This window comes from Aedes albopictus, chromosome 1 (assembly GCF_035046485.1).
Source record: "Aedes albopictus strain Foshan chromosome 1, AalbF5, whole genome shotgun sequence".
Taxonomy (NCBI): Eukaryota; Metazoa; Arthropoda; class Insecta; order Diptera; family Culicidae; genus Aedes; species Aedes albopictus.
Window position 1 is genome coordinate 173,622,626 of NC_085136.1, and position 11,501 is coordinate 173,634,126.

Genomic DNA, 11,501 nt, shown 5'->3' on the forward strand with positions numbered 1-11,501 from the left:
TCAACGATGAAAAACAAGAAAGGATAAGTTTTTTTTTAATTATATTTTGTATAATTAGTCACGAGTTTCGGCTCTGTAAAGCTGTTCACGGCGATTGAGCCTTTAAATAAATAGACTGGTTAAAAAAAAAGAGAAATTCAAAATTTGGTGTGCATATCCATACTGAGTAAACAAGAGCTACTAGTAAACATTTTATAAATTTACTAGCTGTACCCGGCAAACTTTGCCTTGCCTACTGCGTTTTTTGACGTTTCAAGTTTCTAGGCAAGACCAAATCCCCGATCAAAATGTATGGAAGATCGATTTGCAAAAACTCTCAATTTTTCCATGTTTTATGCCTCATAAACCTTCCTTGGGTGGAAACTAACAGAACAAAACTATGACGACCAAAATCGGACCTTCCGTTCGCAAGTTATGCGCGGTCCCACGTATGCCACTGCATTTTTATATAGATAGATTTGGAATATTAAAAACTTTACGATTTGAGTGGCCCTAAGGCAACTTGAAAATTGATGTTTTCACTGAAAAATTAGCATAATTTTATGTTATAATTTTGAGCGTTCATTCCGCTTGATTGAAGTCATTTATAAGATAGTCTTGTAATAAAAAATAAATAACTTTTGAATGCTCCAAAAATACGTTCAAAATTAAAGGTGACCCATCTTGCCCCGCGGCCGTTTATATGGAAATCATATGGAATGTATCGCATAAGAAAAATGGCTAAAAACCATTTTATTTTTTATTTCCAATGAGAGTGAATAATTTTTCAATCAATGCCCCAAACTTTTGTATATTCATGCTGGTCATCTAACAAAATTATTAATGCGCCCGAAAATGGCACTGACCCATCTTGCCCCGCCCCACCCTATATGTATTTCTTTTGGTCATTCCATATGAAGTGACCGAGAAAAAGTAGAAACGTGTTACAGATCAGATTCGATTATCCGGAGACGGGTTCGGATGCTTCTCAAACATATATCTGGGGAACGGAATGATCTATAAAACTGAAATTTTGACATTTTGTCAAACCAACTTTGATTAGTGATCAATCAAAATTTCAGCTTCCTACAGCATTCTGTTTGTAAAATACAATTTTGGGAAGCGCCAGATAATCGAGTCCGACCTGTATCGACCATCACGGATTTTTACCAAATTTTGTTGAAAGAAATGTTTGTCTTAATGGAGGAGAAAAAAAAATCAAATTTTTGTGCCGATCGGATTACCCCTCGGCTCGTGGCAGCACCCCTCGTCTTTGCCAAAACAAAAAATAAAACAAGTTCTTCCTTCCTTTATGAATACCTAATTTACAGCTTTGAAATTAAAATATATTTTTAACCTTCGGCATTTTTGAAGAAAATTGTCAGAGGAATCCAGGAAAAATATTATTTTTTGTAGTGTTGCCAAACATATTTTTTTATTTTAAAATTTAAAATCTTGTATTGGCAAAGACGAGAGATGCCACGGGCCGAGGGGTGATCCGATCGGCACCAAAATGTTGATTTTTTCTTCCTCCATTTACAAACATTCCATAGACCATGGTTTCGCAAACTGTGGGTCGCGACCCCCCAAGGGGGTCGCCGGCCATCATCCGGGGGGTCGCGAGGTACAGTACAACATTTTACTGCAACAGACAACAAATGAGGGAATTTCTATGGTGGGTCGCGAAAAGTACGTCTGCTGGCAAAAGGGGGTCGCGCACCAGAAAGTTTGGGAACCTATGCTATAGACAACAAACAAAATTTGGTCAAAATCAGCAATGGTCGATGTTAGAGTGTTGGCCTGCATCGATGAACCCCTCGGCGATGCATCGCCCATGAGAGAGCCAAGGGAACCGAAGCATAGTACAACCGACCGAACCTCAGTATTACGTCGGCAAGAGGCTTGAGCGGAGCCAAAATTATGTGTTGTTCCGACAAATAGATGTTAGTGTAGTAATTAGTTGTAATAAATGTAGTCTGTTGTTAACCCTTCAGGACGCGCGCTGTTGTAAAAAGTACAACACCACCAAAAAACCTCGCTCATCGTATACAGTGCGAGCGCGGTGCAGTTTCGGTTGCTTGAGTGCGCGCGTTCTGAAAGGTTAAATAAACTGTGTAGTTCAGTTCTGTCGCTGCTGTCGTCAAACGCGGACGTATGCTAGTTTGCTCTTCCCGGATAGTGTGCCAGCTAGGTAGTCAAAAGCGCGTGTACCTACTCCGCTTTGTTTAACGGTCGTTCACATTCGCTCGTTCGTCGGTGGTGCATATTGTGTTCCAGAAATAGCAACCGAAATGGATGAGATGATGCTCAACACTGTACAATTTCGCTTCCCGCCGGGTAGCCCAAGGCCCTCGTGGATTGATATTGCCAATTTTTTTAAGCAGCTGGACACCGATTTACTACTTATGGAATCAGCTTACAAAACGGCACGCAATCGGTCCCTCTTCATTAAGTTCTCATCCGAGGACGCTATGAAAATGACGCTGAAAAAAAAATTCGGAACCCCGAGCATTTGTGTATTCTTGCGGCAAATCAGTGGAGGTTCGGATGGCAATCGCCGGCACCGATATGCGTTATGTGCGTGTATTTGATCTCCCGCCGGAGATAAGTAACGATAATTTATCACTTGTTCTTTCGGAATTCGGGAAGGTAGAATGCGTTATCAGGGAGAAATTCCCAGCGGAATCAGGCGTCGGTCATCTTCAGACTGGTGTGCGAGGAGTATATTTGGATGTTAAAAGGAATGTTCCCTCATTCATCGATGTTGCAGGCTGGAGGGGAAATGTGTTCTACGATGGACTGAAAGAAACATGTTTCTCGTGCCAAGCTGTCGGACATCGGAGAGATGCTTGTCCTCAGAAAAAAGTTCGGAATTTGACGCAGAAGGAAAAGGGGAAGGTAGTCTCGTATGCTGGAATTGTTGCTGGTGGCGAACTGGAAGCGGGTGATCACAGTACGGAAGATGTCTTGGAGGACGATATAATCGAAGTTCTTGAGGAAAGTTTTGAACAACCCCCGGAAGCAATTGTTCCGGATCAAGTGCAGCCTATTGTTGACCAGGACGTTTTGGATAGAGAAAAACGGAGAAAAAAAAGCATAGCGGTATTGGAAGGGGTGGCGAAAGCCTTCCAGGAAGCGATGGCTAACCCGCAAGCGCAGCAACGACGATCCCGATTTGCAGCTTCTGGTTCCGGCTCCAGCTCCGGTTCGAATACCGTTCCGAAGAAAAAGTGTGCCCGGAAATCCAAATACTGAAAGTGTTTTGTTTGTATTTTTGTAAAATCTTTTTGATCCTCCGCTCTGTAGAGTTTTGTATTAAACATGTGAGCCTAATCAAATAAACGAACTGGTAAAAAAAAAAAAAACTGTGTAGTTATGTTAAGGGCCGATTTCTTCACCTCGGCTTAACCGTTAAGCCAGGCTTACCCATATAGTTAAACCTGGCTTAACGCTTAAGCCAGGGTGAAGAAATCGCCCCTAAGTGATATACGGAGCTTGATAACAAGCCCTGAAGGAATTTACACCTAAATTGCCCTGGGATGCCAGCCGACAGTCAATCCAACGAAATCACACCCATCCTAAAATACAGTCCACATCGGAAGGCAATTAAGGACCAGTCCCAAAACAGCCGATAACACGCGGTGTGTACACTTGATGTGGAATGACCCTTGTGCTATTTGTGTGTTCATGAAACAAAATCAACATTTTTCGATCATCACTGAATGCTGAGTGAAGGATTCATGTTTGCTTTACGATGGTAACTTTAAAACTCATCCCATAGTAAACTATTTGGAGCGAGTGGAACAAGCCATCGTTAAAAACAAGTTCAGTATCATTAGAGCGTGACATCAGGCATCCAGATAAACCTGTTTCAATTAAATGTTAAATCGGATAATGTTAGCGATGTGTGTGATAGGGTGCGGGCACCGGTTTTGGCCAGTCTAAGGGAAATCATTTTTATAAAAATAACCAATAATCCAATGAAAACTACCAACGTGTCAAATGAAAGGTTTCGATATACACTTTATTAGAAAAATGCAGAAATCAGGCTAATACTTGATTTTTGTATTAAAAGTGGTACTGGCCAAAATAGAAGCTTTGCCGCAGTTTTGGCCATATTCTCAGCTTTGGTTTCTATTTTGGCCAATCACGTGTATTTCTTATGGGAGTGGCCAAATTAGAAGCACCCTGGCCAAAATAGATATATGGGAGCTGATTTTTTTAAGGAAAATTATGTTTTTCTTCCAGTTTTCAATCAAAATGTATGGTTTCAACAGCTGCAATCATATTATTATATTAGAATCTACTAGTAAAAACTAAATTTATGCCAATTTAGATCGTTACAGGCTGAATACCGCACTATGGCCAAAACTCCGGGCTGGCCAAAACTGAAGCTTCTACCCTACTACTTTCAAAATATATGTTATCTCAGACCATGACATACTGTTGAAGGCGAGAGTTTAGCTAAGACTTGAGTAAGACTGTACACTAATTGGCAATACAGGTACTCTTCGATATAACGTACAAAAAATGTTCTGTTCTTTTTGTACGTTATATCGAAGTGTACGTTATATCGAAGCAGAGAAAATTTTCATATTTTTCATGTTAGTCTTGATGGATTCGACGTGAAATTAACTCCAAATAATGATTTCAGTGAAATTCAAAAACTTAAAATGAAAAACATGAGTTTTCTTGAAAAAGTCATTTTGTTTTATATGCTTCGATATAACGTACATTTTGCTTCGATATAACTAAGTTTTTCCCCAATTTGCGCTAATTTTGGGTAAAGAGGCTAATGGGGTCTCCAGATAGCCTAGTGGTTAAGGCTATGGATCGCCAATCCGGAGACGGCGGGTTCAATTCCCGTTCCAGTCGGGAGAATTTTCTCGACTCCCTGGGCAGTGTATCATTGTACTAGCCTCACAATATACAAATTCATGCAATGGCAGGCAAAGGAAGCCCTTCAATTAATAACTGTGGAAATGCTCAAAAAGAACACTAAGTTGAAGCGAGGCAGGCCAAGTCCCAGTGGGGACATAGAGCCATAAAGAAGAAGAAGGCTAATGCTGCAACAAAACATTGATTTAAGTGATTTCTTAGTTTATCTGAGAGTTATTACTGGAAAAATTAAATTTTTCAATGCTGTACGTTATATCGAAGCAAAATGTACGTTATATCGAATTCGTTATATCGAGGGTACGTTTTATCGAAGAGTACCTGTATATGAATTTTGAGGTTAATATTTTTGATGTTTTTGGATTTTGTAGTACAGTGTATCAAACAATCGTCCGTTCAGAAATTTTTTGGTCAACATATTTTTTTTATTTAAAAGATTATAACTTTTTGAACATCAATAAAAAATGCTGAAATTTTGACGAACTATAATTTTCAGAATGAGTTTTTCATACGTGGTGCTGCAAAAGTTTATTGAAGCTTAATGTAAAAAATGTAATATTATAAGTTACAGTAACAAAACACACAAAAGTTTTCCAGTAGTATTAGGAAGCGAATATGTTACACGTTCAGGACTGTTACAAAAGGGTCGATTTGGAAACCTCAAAATCCGCGCCAATCAATTTGAAATCCGCGCCGAGGTCATCAAATCCGCGCCGAGGTCATCAAATCCGCGCCAGTACAAAAACATATGGTTTTGATGACTGAAGCTCATAAAAAGTAGAAATCCTCTACATAGAGATGAGCGGAAGTTACGTATGTCGATTCGGCAACGCTGTTTGTTTTGTTTACAACAGCTGCCAACACTTGCTACAAAGCAAGATGTTCAAACTTTGTGCGTGACTTCGTTGTGGTTCAAGTTGTTTTGTTTACATTTTCTAATTATGGTAGAAATTTCTTTCAAAATGTTGTTGAAATAGCGGAGCAATCGAAGAAATCTGAAATTTATTGCAAAAGTGTTACCCTTATCATATCGGCAGAAGTGAAGCAAGAAGTAGCAATGGATGTTTTTTCGACAAGTGCAGCAACAAAAGTGTCGTCATAAGCATGAGCTTTTGAAAGCAGAATCAATAATTTTTTATCTTTTTACTAAACTTACATATGCCACCAATTTCTCGATATTAAAAATAAATAATTTTAATTTATTTAGTTCCGATTGCAATACCGTTCAAACGACGCCTTCCTACGAACGATAAGCATGTTCATTTGGCTTACACTTTGACAGTTCTCTCTGCACGATTGGCTCACAATGGCTGCCTCCGCAGATTACTAATAAAAAGCCAGACTTTTGATGTAGTCCAGATGAAGAGCATTTCTAATGAAAAATATTTTATAACTATTATTAATCTATGACTTTAGATGACAACTTATACATCAAACAAGAATTGAAAAATGTTGTAAACAGGCTAGTTCATTTTATTGAAATAAAAAGTTTTGAATCGATCGTTCTTTGATTTTTTATCAATCAGTGTATGTGCAATTTAACGAGAATAGGTTTTCCTGATCTCTAGGATTCCGAAAAGAGAGCATTCTTGGCGAATGTTTTGAAACAATTTATAACCAACGTTATGGTAGAAATCCTGGAATAAAATCTAGTATTATCGGAAACTTCTTAAGAATTTCATGGATTATTTTCTACAGAAACTTATTGTTCACGCACATTCTAGCGTCTGTGATGCCGGTGCCATGAATTGGGCAATTTCTGGACAACCACTGGAACTGGGAATTCTTCTTGACTGCCGATGCCGACATACAACACAGAGCAGTTCTTCTTGGTCATTTAATTTATTACGACGTGGAACACTTGACATATATCTTCAGGTCAGGTATTTTTACTATTTTTACAACTATTATAGTGATTATCTTATACTAAGACTGGACAAATGACATTTTTTTTATTTCTGTGATCGGTAGGGTAAATGTACCAATAGTGGTGCTACTAATAGCTCGTTGTAGAAAAATAATTGAATAAAATTGATATTGTCGGGCCGCCACCAAACCGGACTTCGCACAATCAAGTCGCGACGCGACCCAACTCGCGACGTTTTTTAATCATGTCAAAAGTAGTGCGCATCCTTCCCGTTGTTGTCAGCAACACAGCGCACTAGATGCGAAACAGTTGCGACACTTGTGGACCAAGAAAATGGCAATTTTTGATTGAATGTCGGTCTTGATTCCAACCGGATAGACAATAATACCACAAAATAAAAAGTCTGAAAACGTTAATCGGTAGTTTTTCACTTAAATTTGCTAGGAAAAATGTATAAAACATTGTTTATTTAAGTTTTTGCTAATAAATCACTTGCACCAACTATAGGTACACGGTTCCTATTATGGAGGTAAAATTTAACATTGGTTCCTATAGTGGCGCATCCCATTGGGTTCTTATGGGATCCACCACTATAGGAACACTACCACCACTATAGGTGCAAAGGAGCAAAAAATTTAAGGAAAATAATTGTTTAAAATAGGTTTTTCGGCAAATCCTGAACACAAAACTGAATCAATGTTATTTTTTTTTTTTTTTTTTGCTAGGTTTCTAGCTGCACTCTGAATAGAGTTGAAACCTCTACACTAGACCCGAAGATGGAAAAGAGTACGTAATCTTTCAGAAGCAGTTTGCCAGCCGTACGTGGAAAATGATATCCATTAAGACACTGTTGCCTACTGACTCAGAAAGTTACGGTAGAAGATTGGAAAGTTTTCAATTGGTCAGTCAGTCAGGATTTGCCTATGTAGTGTTATGGTCACACGGTTTGTGTTTGTCTCCTTGTTTGATTTTGTGGTATGGTTAAATATGTTTTTCTCCTCGTAAAGTCAGTTGTCGTATGTTGTTTTTTTTATCGAATCAATCGAACCCTGTATGTTAAAATATAGTCGATCCTGTGTCAAATTGTTTTCTTGATTTCGCTAATCGTTTTCTACTTGTGTTCATCTCTTGTGTCCTTAAATTGTCATCGGTCCAAAATCCACAGAAACATGTAACTGAACTTCTGAACATCTAAGAGATAATCAAAAATACGCCAAGTTGCTCAGTTGATTGCAATAAAATTTTAAAATAATAAAGATTTCATGTCAACTTTCATCCCGTTACAAATACTATTAAAAATATTCAAATTCGTTCAATTGTCCTATCGGTCCTACCTAGATGAACCATATCATTTTCTCAAGCGTAGCCTAGAAATGTCAACCTAGTCATACACAAGTAACGTTGTTCAGTTAATATAAAGCAGTCAGTTTTTGTACAAAATGTCACGTCGAACGCATTGACGTCAACAATGCGTTTAAGTGTTCGCACGTTAGCTTTGAATCTATCAGCACAATTAAGTGCTGCAAATCTCCTTCCCACTATTGATTCTTCGGTCGATTTTTATTGCTTTATTTAAAGAAAATATGACCAACTAACATTGTAAAAATTCGAAAAAGCGACTATGACATTAATAAATTACTATGCAATAAAAATCAACCGAGAAACGTGGGAAATAGAGCCCAAACAACATGTTGAAGTCAGATGGCTGTAAAAGGTTCCAAAACCTGTCACAAATCCTATAATACTTTTATTAGGATTTGTAACGATCATCAAAACCTTCTCAAATCCAACCGACTTGGAACTATTGCTTAGGAATAGACTCTACTGAGCCCCGGCGGTTCCTCCTGTTTATCGAGCATGTCTGATGCATATGATCAGCCATACTCCATCTGCAGCAGCCAGTTCGTGATGAACCGTTGGAGGCGCATTAAAGTGTTGAAAAGGTGATATGTTTCACTAAAGAACACTACATTACAATAATCAAAATGAAACTCCTTCACTTTAATACCGTCAACCCCTGCGAACTTGGCCAGGGACAAAACTGAATCAATGTTATTAATTAGTTATGATGCATCTATTAAAAATGTCATTTGCAAGCTTTTTGTTCGAAATAGTGCTAAATTGGCATTACCACCACTATTGGTACTACCTCCACTAAGGGAGCTTTTACCCTATTTATAGTCGGTTACAATAATGCTTATTTGCGCGGGAAATCCGAAGTGACCCCGAAGCAACAGAAAATGATCAGAAATGATCTACCTATTTGTGTGATTTTATATGATACCTAATCTCATTAGAATCTGATTTAACTGCAACAACAGTGGCGTTAACACTTATTTTATAAAGATACAAATAGAGTAATACTGGTACTCTTCGATATAACGTACAAATAAATTTTCTCTTTGTACGTTATATCGAAGTGTACGTTATATCGAAGCAGAGAAAAATTTAATATTTTATATGCTAGTGTTGATGGATTCGACGTGAAATAAACCCCAAATAATGATATCGGTGAAATTCACAAAAATTAAAATGAAAAACAAGAGTTTTCGCGAAAAAGTCATTTCGTTTTTGTGCTTCGATATAACGTACATTTTGCTTCGATATAACGTACACAAAATTTTTCCTCAATTTGCGCTAATTCTGAGTAACAAAGCTAATGCTGCAACAAAACATTGATTTGAGTGATTTCGTAGTTAATCTAAAGATCATTACTGGAAAAAAATAAAAAGTTTCAATGTTGTACGTTATATCGAAGCAAAATGTACGTTATATCGAATTCGTTATATCGAGGGTACGCTATATCGAGGGTACGTTATATCGAAGATTACCTGTACAAGTGGAATTAATTGATTATTATATTCACCATTGATATAATATATCACCAATAAACCTTATAAACCACCAATAAACTTTACTTTTAAGAGATACATTTAAAAAAAGGAAACACTTAAAAAAAAACTGTCTGAAAATTCAGTGAAGATTTTAACAAGTTAGGATTCCGAAAACTTCAACGATTTCTACAAGTATTCTGCAAAAAAAAATCCTCAAAAAATTCTGTCAAGAAATCCTTTAATACTCGTTCCCGCAACTCTCCTCAAAACGAGTGTTCCAACTGGAAATCAAAGAGAAATTTTACAACAGAAATTTACGTATTTTTTGGATAATTCTGCCAGAATTTTAGCAAAAAAAATCGATTCTACATAAATTTCACAAATAACTGATTCAGGAATTCCGTGAACTCCGTTAAACTCATCCATAATGAATGAAAAAATTCCTGCATGTTAAAAAAAAATCATTAGAGTTTTTCCAACCTTTTATGCGTGGAATTTTCTAAGAATGCAATCATAAAAGTCTTCAGGGCGTCTTACCTGTTTTTTTTAGGAATATCTGAATTTTAACGACATACTGTCTACAAAACCAATGATTTTTTTATGAGATTCTATTAAATGTGACTTCAAAATTCAAACAAATGTTTCTCCAAAATTTCCGGTAGGCGTCTTTTTACAATTTCCATAAAAAACAGCTTTCACCAAGAAAGCCCAGCTCCATAACTCTAATTTGAAAATGTTCATTACTTTTTACTGATTGTGTTGAGCCTCATGTCCAAATGTAAAAGCATTTGAAAACGATTTCCGCAAAATCCGCGCCGAAATTAGCAAAAACGCGCGAAATCCGCGCGAAACGCAAAATCCGCGCCATGTTAAACAGCTCTGCACGTTGTGAGAAAATAAAAGATCTAGGGATTGTTTTAGACTCCAAACTAACATTTGTGGATCATTATAATGCATAGAGCAGCCCAAAATAGTTTGGGCACCGTTTTGTACAGTTTTCCTCACTCCTTAGGAAATTAACGGGGACCTCAGAAACGTGAAATTGCATTTGGTAGAAAGCAAGACAACATCAAATGTTGCACTACACATTCTAATAGAATACTACCTATGCTCAAATGATCACACCATACCTAACTTAAAATAAAATTAATAAAATGAGTTAGGTAGACGCACGCCAATGATACTGAACGAGGAAAATAAGTATTTATATACCTAAGTACTGGGGCTACTTACACTTTATTGGCATTTTCAGGCGATTCGAATTCTAGGTAAAGATTGTCAATTTCTTGAAGCTTTTTCTCATCCAGAAGCTGCGAAGATATGAAAATATTTTATTGAAATTGGCTGTCACTGTAATTTATCAGGATTCTTAAGGAATTTCAATTCAGCACATTCTTCATTGCTAAACATAGCGAAAATCTTACCTTAAATATGGCATAACCAGCTGGGGTTTCGTAGAGCACAAACATTGTAATAGTTGTTTAGTAATGAATAATCAGAAATTAGTTCCTGCCATTTATTAATCGGTAAGCTACAATATATATTCAGATTTTTTTAGACAAACGCGGACAAACTCAAGAATTGAAAATGTGCTGAACAGGCAATTTTGACGGTCTGGTCTGAAATGTTGTTATGGTGTGGTTTTGTATTCTGCAAATCGTTTACCCGGAAGCGCGAAACCGCTGAGACTCCTATTACACGATTATTTTTAAAAACCATTAATAGGTAAAAACCAATGGGAGTCTAATAGAGGTAATCACATTCAAATGTATGCGTGCCTTTTTTGTAGATGTAGTTGTGAAGCTGCGAGGAAAATATTTGCACTCTTACCCCGGACGTTAGTTTTATCATTGTTTACCCGTTCGATTGGGTAATATTTGCATATGCAATCTGAATTGGCGATTAAAAGTAGAGGTTATGTCGTG

General features: G+C 37.2%; 1 protein-coding gene across 1 annotated transcript in view; it reads right to left on the reverse strand.

Annotated features, from left to right (window-relative positions):
• The window catches only part of LOC109397228 (nucleolar protein 58), a 51,356-nt gene extending 40,125 nt beyond the window's left edge, over positions 1–11,231 (reverse strand). Inside the window, exons 1-2 of the mRNA XM_029874165.2 lie at positions 11,001–11,231; positions 10,810–10,886 (exon numbers count right to left, since the gene is read on the reverse strand). Of these exons, the coding sequence (XP_029730025.2) occupies positions 10,810–10,886; positions 11,001–11,045 (122 nt within the window). The 5' untranslated portion in view covers positions 11,046–11,231. The remainder of the gene's footprint in view (positions 1–10,809; positions 10,887–11,000) is intronic.
• Between the last annotated feature and the right edge of the window lie 270 nt (positions 11,232–11,501).